The following is a 23982-nucleotide window of genomic DNA, read 5'->3' on the forward strand; positions in this document are numbered from 1 at the left end:
AGCCCCGGAGCAGGAACTGACCACGAGGGCAGTGCTGTACTGTCCCCCTTCTTTTCCACTCTACCCCCACTGCCGGCATCCCCAGAGCTGAGTACGAGACTTTCTTGAAATGAATGTTTTTAACACAAAATACCCCGTGTTAGCTCAGTTACTGAGAAGGAACAGATTTATCAGATAAATCCCAGCAGGCCTGTACGTGTTGTAACTGTCTGGTGTATTGCAATAAAAATATACATTAGAATAAGTATAAATATATATTTACAGTGTGCAAGGACAAGCCAGGAGTACAGACGCTGTTTTGAGTTTCCAGCATGCATATTAATGATGAACAGCTTAGGCACAGCAAAAAACAGGGGCGAGTACATTTTAGATCTTAGGAGAATGGCTTTGGATTTACAGCAGTGTAACTGAGGGCAGGATGAGGCCTTTTTTCTCCTGACAATGAATGACTTTTCCACTTGGACTGTTTCTTCTTCTGCCCACGATGGCAGCCTCCCTTGATAAGCATTTGCAATGAAATAGGTATTTCTCTAGGCCATTTCCCACAGGTGTCATTGCACAATGCCATGTGTTCAGGGACGTCGTTATGGTTATGGGGTGGTCTGTGCGCTGCCACAATGCCCCACGTAACTGAAAGCACTTCTTTTTAATGCTGTAATAATACTTTGTCCTTCCTCTCAAGAGCTCAAGGGACTTTACAAACCTGAGTGAATGACTCCATCACCAAGAGGGGTGGAGAAGTAAGTCAGAGCAGTGTAGTGACTTACCCTAAGTTATATACTGAGAATGTAGCAGAGGTTAGAGGGGAGCTAGCTCTTTCCCTGTTCCAGTGCTTTACTTCAACCTCTAGACCTGGATGAAGAAGGAAGTACCACTGCTGTTTGTGTAACATTTGTAAGGTATTCAGATTATGCCAATGTGTATGGGCTAGGCTGCTTCCTCCTTTAAGAGGGGCAGGAAAGCATACCTCTCTGGTCCTTGACACCAGTACCCAAGGGTCATTTCCAACCACGCAGTGACACGGGATTGCTCAGGAAAAATCTAATTCAGTAAGTCCAGCATACAGTGAAATATTGTGGGACACACCAAGCTGGATTCCGAGAGCAGTCAGTCTTTCTTGCGTGGTAGTGAGACGCAGGGCTTATTAGTTTATGCCTAGTGCTGTGGCCTGGCTCTTCTCGGAGCTCTCCAGGTTGCCTCTAACCCCTGGATCTTTGCTGTAGGGTGTGGATGTAAGATACGTTCAGAGTCCCCTGTTATTAGCTATAAGGATAGGAACAGTTTTTTCATTATTTTCCTCCCACTCCAAGTTAAAAATACAACACAGTTCATTTGTCACTTGATCACAGTAAATGCTCTGCTGAAAGAAAATGATTTTAGATGTCTGTTGCCAAAATTTATGACCTGGGCAAGTCTCTGCAGAAGCCCTGTCCACGTTGAGCACAGCTCACTGAATGCAGTCTATTTGCATGCCCCAGCCTTATCTTGCTAACCATCAGAGCAGAACATGGTTACGGCACCAGCTTGGCACAGATTGTTGCTGCCACTAGTCCAGGAGTTCCCACCTCATTGCTGGTCCAAACTGACTTCTGCTCACGGTGTAAATCCGGAGTAACAGCAACCTTTAAAGAATTCCTCTGGATTTACACTTGAGCAGGCCTGGTACCTGCTGTAACTAAAAAGTGAGAGCTCCCACGAGTTCCTTTGTCGCCTACCAGGCTGTACAAGGCCCTGGGGTGCCAGGACACCAAAGCCAACGACGCGACTTCGTTAGTCTCCAGAGCGATGCGGGAAGCTGTACGAGCTTAATGAGGTGGGCAGCCCCATGCTGGATGGAAGTGCTGGGGAGGATCTTCTGCTGTGGAGCAGGTGCTGGCAGCGGGATCTCTAGCAGAGACCTGGAGCCATCCCTCACTTGAGACTGTGCTGGGTCTCCCGGTGCCTCCGTAGGTCCACCTTGCGTTGGAAGCCCTTGGCACAGAGCTCGCAGCTGAAGGGCTTGAAGCCGGTGTGCTTGCGGCTGTGGGTGATGAGGTTGGAGCTCTGGCTGAAGGCTTTGCCACATACCTGGCATTTGTGGGGCTTCTCCCCTGCAGGGCAGAGAAGATGGTAAGAAAGACATTAGCAGACGGTGGAAAGAAATGGCTTTCAGCAGACTCAGGCCTGACTGGCTGTGCTTAGGCACCAGTGCTGTCAGCCTGGCTGTCCCGCTAATGTGTCTGCACTCTCCTCCAGCAGCAGAGGGTGAGAAGAACCAGAGGCAGTCCTCCCCAGCTGCGTGGCCCACATCCAGGGCTGCATGTGACCATTCTGTGGACCAGAGGCTGGACAATAGCCACCTCCTTGTCACACAGAGGAGGACGTGCATCTTAGGGATGCTCAGACCTTCATCTGACAGCGAATATCGACTTCCTAGTGCCTCTGGACACACATCCCCAGCACAGCTTCTCTGTGTCTGGGAACTGTGTGTGTGCAGGGACCTGATGGACTCCAGTTTGCATCTGCTTATTGGGAACATTTTGTTTCTCACCGGTGTGGATGTAAGTGTGTTTTTTCATGTCGGACTTCTGGTGGAAGCGCTTGCCGCAGTACTGGCAGGGGTAGGGCCGCGTGTCTGAATGGATCAGCAGGTGCGTGGAGAGGGTAGAGGAACGCTTGAATGTCTTCCCACACATCTTGCATTCAAAACTTCTTTCCTGGTAAGGAAGAAAATCATGGGGTGTCAGTTGGTAACTGCATAACATGTGACAGAGCTTGAGGACTGTTAAATCATTGACTATAGTAGATTTGATAAGCAAATCTCCCCAGCTCACAGACTGATGTGCTAATATGAAGAGGAAGAAAGGAGGGTTACTTATGGAAATGGCTTGCGTCTTGTGATCCAGACTCCTGCACCCTTTAGAGAAGGTGAGGCACCTGAGAAGCAGTAGCAACCATCCTCCCCTCCCAATCTGAGACATTTTCAAGGACAGTCTGAGATTTGCGAGATAAGAGCGCTATGATCTGTGGTTTTCAGAGCTCCTAGCGTTGCCACTGGGTGCTGCAGGAAAGCCATCCCGTTTGTAACCTAGGAAAGTCACTTCCCTGATAATGAAACAACAGCGAAGGTCCCAGCACTCGTGAGCTCTGGAGAGCTGGTTCTCTGGAACCACGCTACCCACCTGGGAGTGAATATTGGTGTGCTGCTCCAGGCTTACAGCATGCCCGAAGGTTTTGCCACATACTTCACAAGCAAAGGGCCGGGTCCCACTATGAGATCTTCGTACATGGACCTCCAGGCCATGGGGAGTGGAGAATACCTGAAAAACAAAATGTCAGTGATTTTTCCAGGAGGCAGCTTTGCCTCCATCTTTGATTTCAATTCCTTCTCTTTGATTCTTTCCTTTTGTAGGCCATGTAAACTGCATAATTCCTAGCACCCTCATCCTCAGCCAGGAGAATGAATGGGCACCTATTACAAGCCACATGCATTGCACCTTGAGGCAAGCCACTGAATCTGTGATATATTTGATGAAAACTACTCCCGACCCTCATCATCCCCGAGGTTCCCTCCTCCGTGACGCACCTTGTTGCACTTCACACAGTGGTAGGTCTCCATGTCGGAGGAGTAATGCATGCTGTAATCCAGAGGGGGCTCGGGGCTTGGCAGGAGGTGGCTGCCATACAGGCTGACTGGGTGCTCCAGGAGGGCTGACTGCATGGTGGAAGACATCTGTCGATAGCTGTATGGCAAATGGAAAGCGTCCCAAGAAAAGCCGGTTTTGTAGAAGGTGGGGGTGCTGGTCGGGGTAGTGCAGTCTTTGATCTGCAGACCTGGGATGGTCATCTCTGAGTTTGTAAAGCAGAGGGAGAAGTGAGTGTCATGTCAATGCCTGCAGCGGGATACCAGTAAAATAAAAAAAAAGCTCCCCAGATACCTTGCCTCTATCCAGTGACCTTGGGAGTTGCAAACTTCTTGTTCTTTGACTCAAACCCTGATCCCCATACAAATTTCATATTTAGACTTTGATTTCAGTCTGAGGAAATTTTAGGGGAGAGGGGATGCTAAGGCAATATTAACCCCCTTACTAGCCCTACTTCATGTGGCTTTTGAACAGGTATCATATGGACACCAGTCTCGACCATATCACACAGCTACACCAGTCCTTGAGATGCAGAGGCTCGCTCACTGGGAATCGTAGCCTTACGCTTCAGGGAGATGCTGATCTAAACCAGAAGTATAAGGGGAAATACAGAAAGCTCTCAATGAGCTCTGCCTGGGACAAGTTTGACCAATGGGGTCAAAATAAGAGCTGCCATTTACTGAAAATCTGGACCCAGTCACAGGGGCCTCATAAGCCAACCGATCTAGCCCAGACCTCTTTTGCAATTCTGACCCTGGGGAGCAGACCTTGAGCTGAAGGTCCTGGCAGCATCCTGCTCGGGTGCTGGACGGGGACACTTTCTTCTTTCGGTTCAGAAGGGTCCTTTTCTTGTTTTGGAACCACGCATTCTAGGTCCTGTTTTCTGCCATCCTCTGCTGTCTTGTCTCCTATGGCTGTAATCACAGTAGTGTCACGGTTAGTTTATCCCACCCCGTAAGAGGAGAGCCTGGTAAGGTGGTCTGTGTACTTATCTGTGAACTCACGCTCGGATACGTGAGTCCACGCTCAGTTCCCTGAATCAGTGCAGAGCGGTGCAATCAGCGTGGCAATCAAGGTCTGCCCACTGCCAACAAAGGGAAATTCCAAGCAGCATAAGAGAGGCAAGGCAGAGGAGGACAGGAAGAAATAATAGAGCACTTGATCCCCTATATAACTACAGCAAATTAACCCTAGAAGGCCACGTTGTAAGAATAATTTCCTTATTTAAAACCATTCTCATTTATGAGGGTAACTAACAATCACTAACTTATTAACCTCCCCACTGCTCCCATCAGAGAGTTGAGTATTGTTAACCTGAATTTATGGACAGCCGAGCAGGGAAGCAGAGAGGGGAGGTGCCCACAGAGCCCAGTCTCCTCCTGCCCATGCTCACATTTCTCCATGCCTGTCCCAGCCCTTAGAGACCAACCAGCACTTGTTAGAAGTAGTCTTTATAGTAAGAATTTTAAAAAGAGGTCTAATACATGTGCTGCCTTTCTGCTGAAGGTGGGACTGGGCTGCCGAACGACAGCTTCCATCTGTTTGTCCAACCCCTCTTGTGCTGCAGATAAACACTACAGATGGCCAAAGGATGATGGAATTGGAACTGGGTTGCCACCTCATTTCTGTAATCAAACTTGTCATAGGGCTGGACTCGAGTTCCATAGCCAGGGCCAGAACAAAGGGTAAGTTGATCCTAGATTTGAATAAAGAAAATTTGAATGGTGCCTGGAGGAAGAAAATAATTGTCCTAGCCCTGCTATTGCACAGTTGGCTCTGGGAGAGCATGAACAGACAGGGGGAGGACAGCAGACACAGGCAGAAACACCGTTGGTTTGTATTGATCTGGTACGTAGCAGCCAGCCTTTCATGGGCAAGCTGTAGGACTTCTTTCACAGTGTTAGGGTATCACTAGTATCTTCTCGCTCTAGCTGCAACCTTCTTTGCAAATCATGAGGAAGAGGTGGTAGCACACTGAGGTAGAGAAGATGTACATAGAGTATGTGGACAGTGAACACAGCAGGTTAGAGATCGAGGTGGCAGAGCTGTGAGTTTGTAGAATGCCAGCCAAGCAGAAGCTCTTTTCCCAACTGCTAATTGCCTGAGGTAGGACATCCTTCCAAATGTGACCAACTCCTCGCAGCAATCTGGTATCTCTGACCTCCCCCCAAGGGAGGTGGGAATTAACAACTGCAGCAAGAACAGAGAGCAAGGCAGGATTCCCAGTGTAATTTCCACGTAGGTGGAGAACTGGCCATCAGAAACCTTGTGCTCATTTAGGGTTTCCAACGCTTGCATCTGCCCAAAGCATGCCAGTGCAGGGGAGTCTCGCTGCACTGTCTCTGGAATCACAAAAGCAGCACCCCAGCAAGAAACAAAGGGAGGATCTAAATCTGTTTTCAGTGCAACAGCGTGGATTTGTCCTAGAGAAAGAGGGCGCACGGTGGGGGATAACCTAGTATTTAGACTGCCATCCCTGTGTGGAAGCCCTTAGTTATACTTTAGCTCATTCATCCTACTCCCTTAGGTTGCCTACTCAATTATTTATTTGCCCCGGTGTATTCTTATGAGCCCAGTGGCTCTATTGACTCACCAGTGAAGGCAGAGGAGATTGGATCCCATGTGAATATAGGCAGATCATCTTCCACAAAGCGGTGCTGGTGGTAGGTATGAGCCTTTTTGCTCTTCACCAAAAAGGAACGTGGCATTTTCCATTCACTGCCTGGGCAGAAACACGGAATGACAGCAGGTAAATCTCTGGTTTGTGGGGTAGTTTCTTGCCTGTTCCCACAGCACGTCAGCTCAGTACGCAGCAGTGATGAGAATTAAAAACCCTTCTGCTGGGGAGCCAGATAGTTCATCTCCACGGTCCCCCCACCCAGCTGAAGAGAGGGGAGTGGTTGCTTGGGCTTAGGCACTTGACGGGTCTTAACTTTGGGGAAAACACCTAGCTGTGGGGGGGCTGAGCAGAATAACTTACTGCCAGATAGTTTCTGCTGCTAAGGTAGAGATGGGAGCGCGGATTGAAGGTGGGATTGCAGATCACATTATGCTCTGTAAAAAAATATCCCTCACAATCCACCCCTAGGCTGAGGCAAAGGATTACTGCTGTCTGTGAAGATAGAGGTGAAGAAATGGTGGCATGCTTAAACCGAGTGCTGTGTTACAGACCAAAAACGTTTCTGTGGCAGGGACAGACGAGAACCCAGAATCTCTCTCATGCAGTTCTCTGCTCTGCTTCTCTGAGATTGTCCCCCGTGGTAGGGACTGCTGGTTGGAGACCGCCTGTTTCAGAAAGGGTCCTTGCACCCAGAGCAGTGCAGTCCCACCCGTGGCATTGGCACCTCTGCGAAATTGCCGTCCAAATAATAATTACAGTAAAACCATGGGGAATAGGAAAGATGCAATGGAAAATCCCCACAGCCTTAACGTGTGGTGGGTTTCCTTCTTGTTGGCCATAGCTTGAATGTTTTGTGTTGTGGCTGGCAAACACCAGTCAAGCAGAGGCAGAGCAGAAGTGTTGGGTGCGAGAGGTTACCTTTTGGATCTGACTCAAATATCATAGACCGTTGAAACGACAAGCATAAAATGCTGAAATTTAATCATACAAAATTCTCTTGCAATGTATCTGTTATCTTTACTGCCCAGAACCCAGCCCGCCCTGTGCCCGCTCCCCATGGCTAATAACTGTTCTCGTGCAGCCAGCACGACAACAGGCTCGATGCTGTGCGTGGCAATATCAGCTGGTGCACTATTTGCATATGTATTTGCATTTTCCCTTGTAACTGTTCAAGATAGTAGCACTAAAAGCAAATCTTGCTATATTTCATATGAAAAGTTAGCAGCAAGTCCTTGCTCTCTACTAGTGGGCAAGTGCATTGTTATTTATTTATTTATTTATTTTTCCTGGGATCAGTTGTAATGTTGCGTATTTATTTACTAAAATAGAACAGCGTTTGCTCCTGTTAAGTAGGAATGATGTGAGGTGTCTACTTAAGTCGGGACAGAGCAGCGTGGGCTCCTGGAATCCCAAACAGCCAGCGATGGAAAAGGTCTGCTCTGGCTGCTCCTTAGGGTTCAGAAGTACCTGCCCTTACCCCTGTATGCTAAATATAATTACATAGCTCAGTGGTGGTTCACTTCAAGCTTTGAGGGCCAGATTTATGATGGTGCCTGCGGCTACAGGTACGTGTACAGGAGGGGAATTCACACAGCAAAGCCTGCTGTGGACAGGTAGGTTGCTGAGCACATTGCTGTTGGTGGGAGCCAGGTGCTCACCAGCCCCAGCGCCTTCAGAAATCCCATTACAGCTCTAGCTGGCTTTATAAATCTAGTCCAGGATTCCCACTTTCATATATGACTTCAGCCATTTTTTCTTCTGCAATGACTCACCTGTTTTTATCTATTTCCAAGAAACGTATGTGTGACTTGAGATGAATATGAGAAAACAGAAGCCAAGAGTGGATGTGTTAATTTAATTTTAGCAAGAGGACAAAGCAGTACTGAGAAGGAACCACAAGCATGCACCAGAGAGAAGGGATGCTGAAGTCCAACGCTGTATTTACTTTCCTGTGACTCTGACAGAGTTCCTCCTAAGTATCATAAAGTGCATCTCTGCCCATCCTGTGCACACAGAAGCGCTCAGCTCGGTGCGAACACAGAAGTGTTCAGTGATGGCCATAGCCCTTGCAGCAACGTGCCCTGCCCAGCCGGTAGCCTCCCATCCTAGCAGAAGTGCTCAGCTCAGAGGGCACGACAGGAGGGGCTCGGTACCAGGTGGGACATCTGTGCATGGAGCTCCACTTGGCAGCGTAGACGTGCCCCAGATTAAAGTCCTGCCACAAGCCCTTTCTACATGGGATTTCCACTCATGTCAAAGGGATTTTCCCACGCGGTGGGCAGGACTGTGCCCACAATGGAGAGTATTCATACCACCAAGCTTTAGACATCTGATTTGTCTGCCTGACTTAACCAGTTAACTTCCCTGGGCTTCCTACACAGTGGAGGAAGAGGCTCTGGCAGCAGGTAACTGAATGCACGAGGAAAGCACTCACACTACACGGCCTCCTGGAAGAGCTGCTGTCCCTGCCCGCCAGCCGGAGGACCCTGAGGCATTCACCAGATAAATTTGAGGACTGGAGGTGGGTGGCATAAGCAATCTTGCAGTGTTTTACTGTAGTACCCATGGACTAAGTACATGAAGGTGCTAAACACAGCTTCTCTTGTCATGCTGGTTGGAAGTAGCTGCGTAAGAATCAATGGGATTTTTCTGGATGTGTTTGCTCCAGCATATGTAAAAGTCAAATTTGGGCCAGTATCTTGACTGCTGATAAGGGCCTCTACAGAGCAACATGATCTTTAATGCACTACTGAACGTTGCAAAAGGAAGTTACCTTCCCCCACCCCATTTCAGAGAGAAAACAGGAACTGGGTGCCAAAGCATAGTTAATTAACAACTGCATTGGACTCTTTGATTCACACAACCGAGTTAGAAGAAAGCTAGAAGCACAGATTGGGATGGAAAAAAATACTTCGTCCTTGAAACTCAACGGTATCAGTAGCAAGTGATCCGCTGCTACCAGCAGCTAACTGTATTTCACAGGGACAGCAGTGCTATGGACAGCAGCCCCTGCTACGGCGTAAACAATCACCGAAGCTTCCAACAGAATTTAGCTTCAACCTTTTGCTAAAAGTTGCACTTTTTTTTTTTTTTTTATGGAATCTGTTCTTGCCAGCCCTTGTGGCACCTGGTCTGGCAACTGCACAACGGAGTTCATTGCCTGGGCAAGAGTGTTGTCCCAAAACACAAGAGCGTGGCATTTCATGGATTCAGTACAGAATATAATATCAATAGCCAGCTGGAACTGACACTCTTATTTCTTTGCCATTCCTGTAGCTGTATAATAATGTTGTAGTAATCTGCTCCAAGGAAAAGATAGCTGAAAGAACCCAGGGGAAAAAAACCTGCTTCATTATTTTGGGTACCTAACTTGAAGCATCTGAGAAGAGCTTGTTTTTACCAGCTACAGATGCCAGATTACCAGACAGATTTGAAAATGCACCCAGCACCTGTGTATTCCCCTTCTGTGTTCTAATTCAAAGTTTCTTCATCCCCAGTGATGCTCTCTGGTGAGCATCCAAATCAAGAGTGTTTTTTGTTTGTTTGTTTGTTTTTAATGGGGTGGTTTCTGTCTTCAGGATCCTAATGTCATGGTCCTATATATCTCCTGAAGCCCTGAATCCGGTATCAGAGCATGGCAGCTCACAGAACCCCAAAACACAGGATTGGGCTCTTTGATACAATTTAGAAGAAATCAGTATTCTCTCTATATTAGGTTACGGGGCTGTTCTGTCAGCGGTTCCTTCAGTGAGACAATTCATAATACAAAATACTGTATTTGGGAACAGGTTCTTGCAGGATTGTGCCATGCTGAATCAAGAACCCAATATGCAACACAAGTTCCATTCTAAAGCTGACTCATTTTTCTGTAAGCCCTTCTAAATTCGAGTATTCCAGTTTTCAAATTGACAAGGTTAATTGTAGAGATGAAACCCTTTTCCCCACTGCACTCAGAGGAAATACTTAATTTTTAAATTTAAGTTGATATGTGGCTTCAGGTAAGCTGATGAGCGTACAGAGTTTTAGACTAAAAGAGGCTTATTTCCCTCCTACTGCTTAATTTATTTTTAATCTTTAATATTGTTTTTTCTGCTCTTTCTGGCAAAACTGAAGCTACCAAAAATAAAGAATAGTGTGTCTGTCGGAAGACTATATTTTTGAAGTAAAAAGCACAAAATAAGACATATCCCATGTATGGAATTTTTAAGAGCCCAAATAAAATAAGTGGTTTTGTGGACTCCTTACTCTTTAAATTTAAATCATATTTAAAAATAATTTCAGTTCTTCACAACAAAATTAATCATGTCTCCACTAGTCCATGCTTGTAAAATTCGATGTACTTGGGGCAAGTAATTTGAATGTGGCTTTTTAGTGGAAAAATGCACCAAATGTTATTCATTCTTGTGGTAAGACTGGGCAAATGGACATTATGCCAAGGCTTGGAAGTTACGGTGAAAATTTTGTTAAAGAAGTGGAATGGAAATGCTTGTGCATCTTTTATTACCTAGAAAAAATGTTTAGAATACAATTGCAGCATTTGTTCTTTAGAAACCTCCTCTAGCTCCTGGTGATGTTGGGAACGCCGCTAGCTTTAGCAAACTGCCTTAAGCTTCCCTGGATAGAACAACTTGTATAGCACAATTTCCCTTTAATGTATACATGCGCTTACTTTGGGAACTTGTAAACTGTTTGTTTTCCTGCTTAATGTATTGAACCAGCCTGGTAGTATAGGAGGTATGCCTATACATATCTAATTGCATATGCTAAAATTTTTGTTACGCTAATCAGCATATACTTAGAAAGGATGGAGAGATAACATAAATAAAAGATAGGTTTGAAGCAAAAATCCTCAACAGGAGAGACTGAATTCTCATCTAGGAAAATTGGCATAAATTAATTGATGGCAGCAGAGATGCTCTGTTTTCTGAATTTATAGGTTTGGCTCTGTTCAAGAGCAATTAAAAGGAAAAATACAGCATGTCCTCAATGCTTAGGTACAAAAGTCTACATCTGGAAACTGCCTGCTGCATGTAGCTTGCTGGGATGCAGGTGTCTGAGACCATTGACACATCTTTTCTATTTTATTCTACTATTATCATTTTCGCATGTGGGAAGGTGAAGCAAGTATATGGCATATAGTTTTTAAAAGCTTGACCTGTTTGATATACATAAACCATTATCATAAATGCTCAGTACAAGTGACTTACACAGGGAAATATGTTACATATTTGCAAACAGAAGAAAAGAATAAGAAAAAGAGTATAAAACACATCAGAGAAATGAGTTACACATTGAAATTTAAAGTGTTTAAAAGAATAAATAAATCACCTGTTTAGGGGACTTTGCTTTACTGGATTCGCCTCGAAATCTCCCCAGACAAGCCCCCAGCGAAAGGTTGTCTTCTCTCTGGACTCCTTCTTCCACTTTTTCACTTAGTTGCTGTCTGCTGAAATAGATACTTCTCCTTTTTTCTCTCTGTTTTTTTGCCCCTGTTCCCCTCCCTGATTTTTCAATCAGATTATTTGTGTCAAAATCTGGCGGTGAAGAAACAGCCAATAGAGAAGCAGAGCCCAGAAAGTATTTGCTTATCAAAACTTTCCAGGACTTTGAAAACTTGAAGAGAATTCACGATGCCCAGCTCTAAACCCTAGGGGCAGCACCCTTAACTTTCTGGGGCAGCTTTGCTTTCTGCAGGAACACTCTTCTGTCATATTGACAATGAGCATGACACAGGGAAATTATGTATCAAGCAGGCATTTGTTCTTTTTCTTTTCTTTTTTTTTTAAAGCTTTTAAGAAATCTATATTTTTACACATTTATCCACGCATATCTTTCACAAACAGACACACCATCTGTCTCGCATACACACACTCACGTACTTCAGTCTCATAAACAAAACCATATAGCACATATGCACAAAATTATTATATACTAGAAAGGATCTTTTCTCTCTTCAATTTCCAAGGAAAAAGGAATAAGAGCTTTCACAGTAAGAACTGAAAAAGATGTGTGTTAATAACCCTTCATTTTCCTGTATGTGTGCGCAATTCATACATTTTTTAAGCACTGCTCTCTATATATACAGCTGTATATAGGATATAAATATAGACTTAAGAAAGCTCATTAACAAGGATCTTTGCAAAAAGCTCTTCAACTCAAGAGCAATAATAAGAATTTGTTCTTCTATTGCTTGCTTTCAGAAAGGGTTTGAAAATGGGTTTGCAAGTACAAAATAACTGACTGCCAAACTTCCCTGTAAAGGTGGGGTGAAAAAGGGAGAGCAAAGCAGAGGCAGTGTCTTTTCTCATGTCACCTGGTAATTCTCCAATAGAGGTTAGAACAGGAGCTGAGGAGCAGTGATTTTCTTTGGAGAATGCGTGGACACAACTCCTGTTTGGAGACAAACAAGGAGAGCTGGTCTTCCCAAAGGCTTGGGGGATAAAACGTAATTCCTTGATTTCACCTATTTTCTGATTTTCAACAGTTTCCCGACTGTGCAAGTGCATACTGACATGCTGTATGTGCCCTTGGTTATCCCCTCCTGCACTGACAGCCCAGTCTGTGCGTGGTTTGAACAGCAAAGATGCCTTCTGAGAGGTTTATATATACCAGCACACACCCAGCTGCCAAGTACTCGGACTTTGCTGTCAGACAATTGCCTTTATGTCATGGGGTTTTTCTGTTCATTGTAAGCCTTCAGATGCATTTCACTGTTTTCCACAATTGGTTGCACTATGCTAGGATTCCGTGTGGTCGTTTTTCCTTCTGTAGCACAGCGTGGTGAAAGCACCAGGAAACAATAACTTTTTTTTTCTGCCGTGCAACAGGATCGGCTGCAGGGTGGCGTTCCCCTGATGGAGCAGATGTGGCCCAGAGACACTTGGGATTCATTGCAGAGGTATTTGGTGTCTGGCTGTGAGCAGGCAGCGGGGGCCTTAGCGCTCTCTGCTGGGACTGCCACAAGTCACAGTTCTTGTCATCGCGCCCTGCGCGGACACCGCATTGCCCCATGGCACCGGACAGGCTGTGCAATGGGTTTTGATGCAACTCGAAGATAGGAGTGTAGATTTCACCCAAATTGAGAAAGATTCAGATTTTAATCTTCACCCATCTGTCATTTACTGAGCATAATTAATTCTTGCTGTTTATGAAAGCAAACAATCCCTTTTTCCTTTCCCTCTTCCCCTCCTTATTTATCTAGCTGTTTTGCATGAAAGAAACGTTCCCAAAGTATTGTGCTAGCAAGCTGATTTGCATCCTCTTAAACACAGGCATTTGAAGGATTACATTTCCCGCTACAAAAGACAAGCATTGTAACAGAAAACCAAGATGTACATTGCAGCTTCAGGGTTTCATGTGAAGACAGTTACAGGAATTAAACAAAACAGGAAAATGACAAGCTGCTGAAAGGACTGAGATGTTATTTTATGAAATGTTGGAGCTGGCTTCTGCCAGCACCTTGAGCACAGACTTCCTGTTGACATAAAGTACAATTGGCTGCAGAAAGTGTCTTTTAAACAAGAGATGGTAAAACCAAGTCAGCCACCAAAAAATCCTACAAAAGACTAGTTACACACACACACACAAAAAAAATCTAATAGCATATTCAGTAAAACTTCACCAGCTATCTGACTTAAGAGGTGCTCCAAAGAGCACTGGGCACAGTCATTTGGAGAAGGAGGATGGCCACATCTCCTAGTTTCAGTAATCTATACGTAGACCAACTGAAAAACAAACAAATAAAAAAAAATCTGTACCATATCTGTTTCATACAAATTGATCCCTGAGATAATGGGCACAGATACTCCGTGACTATTACTATTATCACTACACTAGAATGCCTGAAGAGAGATGGGAACACTGTTATAACTGGTTCAGCAATCATTCATCCTCTCTTCCTTTGTTTTATTTGAGGAGTTCCTATGCACCAAATAGTTACAGGACGGGAACACAGTCAGGGAAGCTGTCACCTTGGTGTGTTGTGATCTTACTCTTCCCTAAATTTCTGTTTGTGGCTCCTGTTAAATTTAACACCTCTCCTCTTCAATAAATCAATAGCAAAAGGTGATTTATACAAGCTGGAAGGAAAAATAAAAGTGTGTTGGGGATGCATTTTAGGCTAGAAGGACCTTTCAGCAGGCCCCATGTGGTCAGTCATATTTTATATTTGTATTGATAGAATTTTTCTTGTATTCTCTTCTTGTTTCAGGGTCAGCAGACAAAGAGGCGAGCCACAGAGGGCTTCCTTGGATTCACAGAAGCTTGTGCTGTTCCTGACCCACATGGGCCATGGTGGATGTACAGCTAGTTCAGCTTGCCACTGAGGACAATTTAATCTTGTGTATTGCTGTGAGTTCTTATTACATGTCCTGTGCTCTAGTGCATCCTAAGTAAATAGATTATTAAATGCATAACTCAGTAAGAATAAACAGGTTAATTATAACACATCATGCCCATTCTAATGCTGTCGTCCTCCCTTTAAAATCTAGCAGCAATCCCCTCCTGCAGCATCCATGTTTTTCTCTGTCAATTTTAATGTTATAGTAATTGTCACACTAAAATAACATGACTAATTGCTTTCAGTTCTTTTCTGAAACTCATCCTAATTTCCACTCTTTTCTGTGGCAGATTAAATAAACATGTTGTCTGCACAGCAGGAAAAAAATACCATCTCTCAGTCCAGACTGCAATAAATACCAACTGCAATGCACAAGGCAGGACAAGATTAAAAACATGCTATCTCATCCAGAGGCGGGATGACCCCTTCCAGGTGCAACACAAAGGAGCTATCTCGCTCCTGCAGGGATGACAGCGGTGGAAGAGCACAAGTAATGCTGTGAAAGTTAAAATTCAACCGGTAACTTTTGTGATAGGGTTCTAATCTGTGTCTTTTTATAGCTAGTTTCTGCTGTGCAAATCCAGCACCTGTAATTCCCACTGGCAGCTGAGGATGGTTCCTAGGGATTAAAGAATTGGCTCGAACGCTTCAGAGGGCTGTCAGGGCATCGCCACGGCCCTCCCCTACGTGGGGGACCAGGAGTGCTGAGACCCCACCGGTCTGAGGGCTGAGACAGAGCAGAAAGTTGAGTGGCATACGGGAATGAAGGCTGGAGAACCTTCCCCGGGGTAATTTTCTTTCTCCTGAGCGCTGTTTACTTCTACAGGGATGGACAAAGATCTAAAGGGAAAGGAAGGAGGAGGTTTTGTGCGCCATGTAGCTGCTGCATTTCAGGATAAAAACAAAATCCTTGTCTATGCTTTGCGTGAGAACTCAGCCCCGTGGCCTGCTGCCTGGTGGACAATGGGCAAATGGGGCAAAAGGGGGCGGTTTTGGGGCGCTGACAGGGCGCGGGGCGCTGACAGGACCCGGCCCCAATGGCGGCGCCCCCCCGCTCCCCCAGCCTTGTTTACCGGCCGCCGCCCGGCCCCGCCCCCTCGCCCCACGTGACCGCCCCCTCCGAGGCCCCGCCCCCAGAATCACGCGACCCCCTCCGCCGAGCCGCCTCGCTCCCGCTCCCAGATCCTTCCGCCGCGGGGATCTTTTCAGCTCTCTCCCCTTTCCCCTCCCCCCCACAAACACGCGCGCACCCCGGGGGGAAAGCCCCGTGAGAGCGAACACCCCGAGCTGGGCGGCGAGGGGCCGGCGGGGATCCCGTAGAGGAGCAGCGGGCTGGGGGCGGCGCGGGACTACTTTATTCCGCGAAGGGATTCCAGCCGCGAGCCGCCCGGTGACTGGTTGGGAGGGGGGAGGGGGAGGCAGGGCCAAGATGGCGGCGCCCTGCGGGCCGGAGGAGGCCTGAGGGGGGGAGCGGCGGCGGGCGGCAGGGGCTGAGGTGAGCGCCCGGCCGCCTCCTGCCCCCGCGCTGGGGCGGCGGCGGGGGGCACGGGAACGGGGGCGGGGGAGCGGGGGGGGACGGGAACGGGGGTGGGGGGGCGAGGGGAGGGAGCCTGGGCAGGGGGCGCGGCGTCCCCCCCTGTCCCCCCTGCGCCCCCCCCTGTCCCCCCTGCGCCCCCTGACCATCCGTCCGTCCGTCCGTCCCTCGTCCCGGCCCTCTGTCCTTCTCCGCCCTCGCCCCCTCAGCCGTGGGCGCTGAGGAGCGGGCACCGGGATCGCCCCCCCACCCCCACCCCGCCCGGACCCGCTGAGGGGGGCCGGGTGCTGAGGTGGCCCCAGGGTGCCCCGTCCCGGGCTGGCAGCCCCCGGGCCTCCCGCTGCCCGCCGGGGCTCCTGGGTTTTCCTCGCTTCGTCGGGACCCAGCGTGAAGCCAGGGGGTTGTTTACTTGTGCACGAAGACCTTTTGTCACCGAGAAGTTGGAAGGGTGCAGCTGGGAAGTTTTCGCGCTGTGTCAGGCAGGCAGGCGGTCGTGGTGCTGCCTGTTAGTCCGTGCTTCTCTCCCCCCCTCCCTTTTCCTTTAATGAGCCCTTTACAAGGCAGTCAGTGAGAAACACATGCCTTAAAGGAGTATGTGATTCAAAACCCACGGAAACGGGGATCAGCCTTTGTCTGCAGAACCGTTTCCAGAACTGCTTTTTGCGCAGAACCTTCCAGTGGACGGTAATGCAGAAGGCTTTCGTTCTTTGCCTGCTCTGATTGTGTAGTGTCCTAATGCTGCCTTCCTGGCAAGTTGTTAGAAATCCATCATACCTGGAGCCATACTAGTGAAGTGATCCCATCAGATAGGAAAAGACCCTCCTTGGTTTATGTGTATGAATGCAGAGAACTGGCAGCTGAATATTTGAAAACTCAAAAGTCCTAATAATCAGTGCAGGCATTGGGAAAACATCTGTCTGAAGTTGATTTTACTTTGCTAAGCAGCAGTAACGCACCAGATCTGCTTGATTATCAGAACGAGCTAAGTTACGTTTAAGCTTATAATCAACGATTTAAAACCCCTTACTCTGTTTAAACAAACAAAACAAAAAGCAAACGAACAACAAAAAAAAACACCTCACCTCTTCTGTTTTTTAGTTCACAGCCTCATCAACCCTAGGTTAAATTGTATTTATGTGGGGTGACATCGGCTTACTCAGATGAAAATGCAGTCAGAATATCTAATGTGTCATGAGATAGGCTTTAATTAAAAATGATTTTATCTTTGGCTGTTTTTCAATCTCAGCTATTTGACTCTGTTACGTGAGAGTTTACTCTTACGGTGACTAATAAAAAGCAGCATTATTAAAAGGTTCTTAAGTGGGATGTACTGCCCAGTTGCAGACGTGCTGGTGTTTGGAACAAACAAGTTCCAGTCAGTAACTTTCTAATTTAATGCTGGCCCCACTTAGAGCTGAACTGCTGGGATGTTGACTTGTACCGATCCCTGACATTCTTACAACTGTCAGACACCTTGTCACATCTGTAACAAGCTGCTGATGTGATTATTAAAGTCAGTCTCTATAAGAACGTGATAGCCTGCAAGATGCATGCACACACACAGATATCTCTTTGGAAAAGATATCTTTCACAATAAGCGAGTCAAATAAATAGTCAATGCGCTTTTTAATGGTGGAAGCACGGAAGAGTACCAGATTCTATGGCATGTTGCAGCTAGGTGTTTTTGTAGCCATATTTTTTTGAGAGAATATTGCAACTTAGGATCTTGGTATAGCATGTAGCTGCTCTATTTTCATGTAGTTTAATAAATGTGCTGAAGACAAGTAATAATGCTTGCTCTGTTAGCATAAGCACGTTTTTGGGTATCACGTGAAAACACCGAGCAAACTTCTTGAATCAGTGGGCTGCCATCGCTTCCCTGGGTATTACTCTTTTTTAGTTTTAATTTAAGAAAAGTGACATCATCTGGTTCTGTGTTGTGTGTAATGCCTGCTTTAATTCTTTGGGTTGTTAAAATGACTTGACTGAGTACAGTAGTTAGTTTGCAGGGTTTCAAGGTTTATTGAATTGCAGCATAACTCTTGGAATTTGTTTAAAGGAATCTTTTGGTGGCAAAAAAAAACAGTGCTGCAGAGATTTGGGAGCCTCAGTCATTGTGCTGCTGTGAAATCTAGAGCTCTCCATTCCCCTCTTCATAGTTTTAAAATGATTCCTTCATTTAATTTATTTTCCTTGTGTACAGTTAATTAAATTGGCATTGAAAAATAGTGCTTGCTCTTATTTGTTATTGATATATATGGTTGTATATAAGGAACAAAAATAATTCCCTTTCAGGTTAGTAACTGAGTTACTAGGATGGCTCCTGCCAAAGGGTTAAGTGTTAAGCTCTGCTGTGTTTGGGCTTTTTTTCAGCATGCATTGCTTTTAAATAATCTTCCCTCTGACAGAAGTTTGATGGGTAGCAATTAGCGTAATGTATTGGCACAGCATAGTTTCAAAAGAATCGTTAAAAATGCTGAATGTGATTCTCTCTTTTTATTTGAGGGTGTTGGTTTTTTTGTGATCTTCCTGCTTCAGTTAAGCACCTGTAACAAAGTACGTGAGAGTGAATGTACTAATTAATTATTTTATGAAATAATTACTGAGTTTAGGTGTGGGATCTTGTATCAGATTGTAAAATAACCAGAAAAATGCAGACTACTAGAAGAAGGCAAACACTCGGATTATTATAAATAAATTAAATTTATTGTATTGCCAGCTGTAATGATCCATCTGATCTGAGGCTTAAATTGATTAGGGCTGTTATTTTTAGGGGGTGAGAAGGGGCGTGATCAGCTGCTTACTGCCCGATTGCCACCATTGCTTTTTGTCCCTGCTGTCGGTTTTCACTCACTGCTCGTTTTCCGCAGGCACTGTCACTTCTGTGGCAGTAGCGTTTAGTTGTGAAGAAATTACAAAATCAGATATTTCTAGGAAACCTAAAACAGGCTCGAATTATGGTGTGTCAGATGGGAGGGAGGCTTATCCTTCTATGACTGCAGAACATTTCAAAGTTTTGAACATGAGGGGCTGCTTTCTTATCTGAATTTTCCTTCAAAAATCATGGTCACTGTAAAATACTTCTCAGTCGTGGCCTCTGCCAAAGCAATACCTGTGGGCCTTGCTTTGCCTGCAGGGGAAATCAGATGGAAAAAATGAAGTCTTGAGGTCTGGCTTCACTTCAGTGCTGTCAACAGTGGTCTTATGTTGTTAAAATCCCCCTCTTCCCTCGTTGGTGGGGGGTAAATAACCCTTTCCTTGCGCGTCCCAAATTCAACGTGTGATTAACGAAGAGGGATGAAATGCTGGTGCTGGCCACATGCACGCTGCTCTTCCCCCCCCCCCCAAGTGCTTTGGGCGTTATTACAGAAATGCTGAGGACGTTGTGGAGGAATATGTGCGTGTGCTGAGTGTGCCCCCTCCTCCCCACCCCTCACCGAAGCATAACTGGCACTACCAGCTGCTTTTTCGTTTGGCTTGAGATAAAAATACACTGAACTGAAGAACATCTCTTGACAGAAATACTTAGAGAAGTCATAATCTTTTGAAATACTCCGTTATCTCATTCTCTGTGTAGCCTGTTCCAATGAATATTTATACAGTCTTCCACTTTTTCTTCAGTTTGCAGCTTAACTATATTGTGTTGTGGTTAAATTATGCACTGAAAATCTGTTTTTAAAAAAAAACAACAACAAATTGGTTATTTGCTTCTTGGTTTCTCCTTCAATTCCTTTAAGCTGGCTCTGAAGTCTTTAAGTATTGGTACTTAAAGTTCATACTTCAGTTAAATTTGTCTTTATAAAAGGTCTTGAATGTAAGAATGAGAAGCTTGCTGTCGATGTTTGTGTCTTCCAGTGAGACCAAAATGTTGCATTTTAAAAGGTAATTAAACGCTGTTGTTTTTTTTCAGTCTTTACTACTTAGTGCCTTGGATATTTCATACAAAACTAACAAAAATGTTAGCGAAGAGTCGGTGCCTCAAACTGCATGGAAAAGTTACTTCGTTTTAATCCTGGCAGTTTAAAGCGTGGCTGCGTGGATTTGGAAATTCTTCTAATAGGGGAATGATTGCAAGAGCCTGGGATGGAAGAATTAGAGATTCATCTCATGTACCATGTGTTTGAGGAGAAAGACGTGGCCGCGATGTGATACTATAAAGGTTTCAGGGCGATCCTGTTCACCACAGGTGTTACAACGATCCCAGATGCAAAATACCCTGGCTTTCAGTGATGATCTCAGTGTTTTACAAGATAGTGGAAGTTCCCTGACGTGGCCTGTCCTGGGTTCCTTATCTACGGGATTTGAAAACCCCATCGCAAATTACTGGGGGGATTATTCATAAATCACAGGTACCACGGCTCCTGGGAACTGCTTCCGTCTTCTGGAGCTCAGTGGTTTCACGTTCAAGTTCAGTGCCTGTTACATGTAAACTACTTATTCAGCTGTCTTTGGCTAAAAGAAGAGAAAACGTGTGACAGTTAAACACCGTTGCTGGAATTTCCTGGTTTGTTCATTTGTGTTGGGCATCGTGGTCCCGATGTTAGGTTAGAGGAGCCAGGATTTCAAATCTGTTCCTCACAAATGACAATCTCAAAGGAGATCTTGGATCGGAAAAACCGATTTGCCTTTTAAAAACATGACTGCTTGCGTGTAGAGGGGTGACAACATTGCGCTGTTTTTGTGTGATTCCAGCAGATAAACGTTGTGCGTAATGAAATGACTCTGTAATACTGCCCCATGTTCTGACCTAGGCCAGAATACTTTTAATATTTTGAATGCTGGCTTCTGGAGTGGAGATTGCTTCACTTCACGTGAAGCACGTTGAGCACACAGTTGACTGATAGACAAGTTCATGTGGATTACGCTGGATTTATTGGCACGAGGTCCCTTGAGCCATCTGGTTGAATTAGTTAGGGAGCTTGGGAAGTTAGTAGTTACCTGCACGTGTAGTTATCATGAACTAAGGTTGCGTTGTCAGCCTCGCTTTTATCTGATCGTGGTGTTTGTGCGGGCCATCAGGCCAATGGTGTAAGGTTTGGAATCCTCCTACCTGCTGAGCACTGAAACCTGGCTTTTCCCCATCTGACTGCAAGCGTCTTGCTGAAGCTGACAACCAAAACCCAGCTTCTGTTGGCTGCGTAGTTGGGTTCCAATTTCACCACGCGATCGCTCCCCTCTGGCAATAGCAGAATTAGTGAAACCTGCTCTTGAGGTTTTTACCGGTGTCATGAAGATCTGCTCCAAACGTAATAGCAGTCCTAGAGGAAAATAAGGAATAAAAGCATTGGTTGTGGTGAGGAGTCCTTGATTCTGTGCATGGCAGTTGCTTTGGCAGTGGAGCCGGGGAACAAAGGAAACAGTGTTGACAAGGTCTTGATGGGGTAAAAGAACAAAAACCAGAGACTGGTGTTTGTGCTGCTTTAATTCTTAAAACAGGTTTTGCTTGCAGCTGATTCGGGGGTGTGGTCGTGCATCTCTTTTGTTAACAAGGCTTTAGACAACTCGTTCAGGTTGCTCAGAAGCCGGTGAATCTCTTGCTTAACCGTAGCTGAGGCTGTAACCTGATGGAAACTGAGGCACCTTTGTTAGCAAGCCCTGTACGGACTCGAAGGCCGTGTTCTCAGAAATACACAGATTTCTGGTAGGGAACTATATCCTCATATGGCTCTGCAGTGCTGTTCTGGGACTGTGTGCATTCAGGGTACCTGAATACAACTGGAATTTAATACATTTAATACTAGAGAGGTTTGTAGAAACTAACAAAGCCTTGACTCCTGAAAATGAGTATCAAAGTAGGAGGTTGACTCCTCAGGCTGCACGGATGAGTGACTTTAAACTTTCGAATGGATGGTGTTGCTCTTTGAACATTGTTGCCCCGCTCAACAGCAAGCTCCTTGAGGAAGAAGTTGAAGCTTGGAAGTCTGCACAATATAGAGTCAAAAAAATATCCCACAAAAACAGCAAATCCCACCCCGAATCTTTTTGGAAAGCAGGCTGGAGTCTGTTACGCATTTCAGTAAAAAGCGACTCTTCTCCCCACCCCCAAGTTTCCATTTTATTATCTTTAGTTTGAAAGTCTTGCTTATAGTACCAGCCAGTTTTTAAGTCTGTAGTTTTTAAGGTCTTGCCAACACGGGATGCAAAAAGAAATGGCATTCAGCTCTTCCATTAGCAGACTGCTAGCTGCTCGGAGCGGAACAGAAATCTTACTTGGACTGCTCAGCTCTGATCGTCGAAAATCGAGGGTGCTTTTGTGTTCTGGCACTGTGATTACTGAAACCCTTTAAGAAAGTTTGTTGCTATAGAAATGCCTGTGGTGTGTGTGGTGCTATATTATCACCTTTGAATTTGCAATCAGTGCCAAATTAAGTAAGCTGGTGGCTTGTGTCCCTAATAAAAGTGACCTTGGGCAGCTTTGCAACTAGGAAGTGATATGTTGCAAATGACGAAGTTTACCGGGAGACGGGTTAACTCCTGCTGTCCAGTAACTCTGTCAAACGTGAGCTTTCAGGAAAATAATACATATATAAGTAATTACAGCATTATCTCCTAAAATAGAACACTGATATATGGTCCTTGGCTAATGTGTAACAGTGTTTTGACTAGAGACTGGAGACTTAGGCAGTAATTATTCTGGAGTCAGAATTTGGTATGATAAGAGAAGACGTGTGTGTGCAAGATTTTACTTCCCATAAATAAAACTCTTTAGCAGCTTCTTAAGGTTCACAGTGCAAAGCTATAACCTTGTTGCGAAGGCCATCTAGTTTGAGGCCGTTGCACAGCCTAACCTGTGGACAATTCCCGAAAGGACAACTGTGCAACACTTCTTGGGGTTTTTCAAGCTAAAGGCTGACTCTCCTTGTACAGGAGGTGCCTAGCTCTGCTGTTCTTGGTAAAGAATTTAACGTTGTTCTGAATATACATGGTTTGGTAAGGAAGAGGTAATTCGTACCTTTTGTTAATCTATTCCTGCTTTTTTTCTTTATTAGTGATCATGAAAGGTGTGTGGTTGACGGCACTGCAGACAGAAGCTCAACGCATCCACAGAACAGGTGCAGTATATACAGTTGCAGTAAAAAAAACCTTGCGTGTAAACTTGCTCACGTGTCAGTCCCTATAGGAAATGAAAAATACATGCTAGCTGGAAATAAGAGAGGGAAGAAACCCTTGCTAACAAATTGGTGTGATGTGAAGCCAGATTCTTTCTGCCACTTGAAAAAGTTTAGCATAGGATTCTTATGGGTGGGGGGTAACTTGGTTCATTTTGTGTTAGGTGTGATAACTGTCCTTCCCTCACTGCTACATGGAAGGAAGCCACCTAAAAAGCCCCAAATGGTTTAGATTTACTCCTGCTTAGTGCTCTGGAAGTGACCAGAGTCATTTAATCTGCACGGTGTTGCTTGTAGTAATCTATACAGCTTGTGCACTGTGGGGTTTTTAATATATAATGCACGAATTATACATGTGAAAATGCGGTATGTTGTGCTGCGAAGCTTGTAATTTAGTATGCACGGATGGCCAAGCAACGGCAGCTGTAGTAACCCTAACTGAGTTTCTGAACAGCTGCAACTTGGCCATATTGCAAGTATTAAAGCTCAGATCTATTAGTATGCAATAATGGAAAGCCGAGGGCAGTGAATTTCTCATCTAGCCACAGGAGTGGAAAAGGATCTCGAGCTGCATATTTCTTCCAGAGTGTAGACTACTATGCAGTGCTTGAAAGGTTTGTTGAGGAGGAATTGCTGTAAGAAAATGAGAATGGAGTGAATCCAGGGAGCTATTTGCATTTTATTCAAAACTTTAGTTTTAGTTGACTTACCTGGAGAGCAAATAAAAAAAATAAACCTCCAGAAACAGAACGGTCCGA

The 23982-nt window shown here is 45.4% G+C and overlaps 2 protein-coding genes and 1 long non-coding RNA gene across 7 annotated transcripts in view; 2 read left to right on the plus strand and 1 right to left on the minus strand.

Moving 5' to 3' along the window:
* Positions 1-1911: 1911 nt before the first annotated feature.
* GFI1B (growth factor independent 1B transcriptional repressor) lies at positions 1912-6331 on the minus strand. Its single transcript, XM_035554908.1, has 6 exons — positions 6217-6331; positions 4391-4537; positions 3566-3828; positions 3162-3299; positions 2531-2696; positions 1912-2090 (listed from the first exon to the last, which is right to left on the minus strand). Exons 1-6 carry the CDS (start codon positions 6329-6331, stop codon positions 1912-1914), a joined length of 1008 nt encoding a protein of 335 aa, XP_035410801.1.
* LOC126913530 (uncharacterized) lies at positions 3472-14575 on the plus strand. The gene is made up of 3 exons (XR_007709007.1): positions 3472-3586; positions 13071-13141; positions 14453-14575. It is a non-coding gene; the product is annotated as an uncharacterized LOC126913530 (long non-coding RNA).
* A 1398-nt stretch (positions 14576-15973) lies between these two features.
* TSC1 (TSC complex subunit 1) overlaps positions 15974-23982 on the plus strand; it is a 29246-nt gene continuing 21237 nt past the window's right edge. For 4 of the 5 annotated variants that reach the window (XM_035554909.2, XM_035554910.2, XM_035554911.2 and 1 more), the window contains exons 1-2: positions 15974-16076; positions 23105-23167. The gene's annotated coding sequence lies outside the window, so the exon portion shown is untranslated. Of the gene's footprint in view, positions 16077-20448; positions 20465-23104; positions 23168-23982 lie in introns of those variants that run through there. The other variant, XM_050714491.1, reaches the window with a different exon arrangement.

Source organism: Cygnus atratus, chromosome 19 (genome assembly GCF_013377495.2).
Source record: "Cygnus atratus isolate AKBS03 ecotype Queensland, Australia chromosome 19, CAtr_DNAZoo_HiC_assembly, whole genome shotgun sequence".
In the NCBI taxonomy this organism is placed as follows: Eukaryota; Metazoa; Chordata; class Aves; order Anseriformes; family Anatidae; genus Cygnus; species Cygnus atratus.

Coding starts and splice junctions, on each gene's coding strand:
- GFI1B (XM_035554908.1), bottom strand. CDS start 6,331: ATGCCACGTTCCTTTTTGGTGAAGAGCAAAAAGGCTCATACCTACCAC. Junction 3,829..4,390: donor GCCAGGACCTTCAGCTCAAG/GTCTGCTCCCCA, acceptor TTACAAACTCAG/AGATGACCATCCCAGGTCTG. Junction 2,697..3,161: donor ACACCAATATTCACTCCCAG/GTGGGTAGCGTG, acceptor CTTCCTTACCAG/GAAAGAAGTTTTGAATGCAA.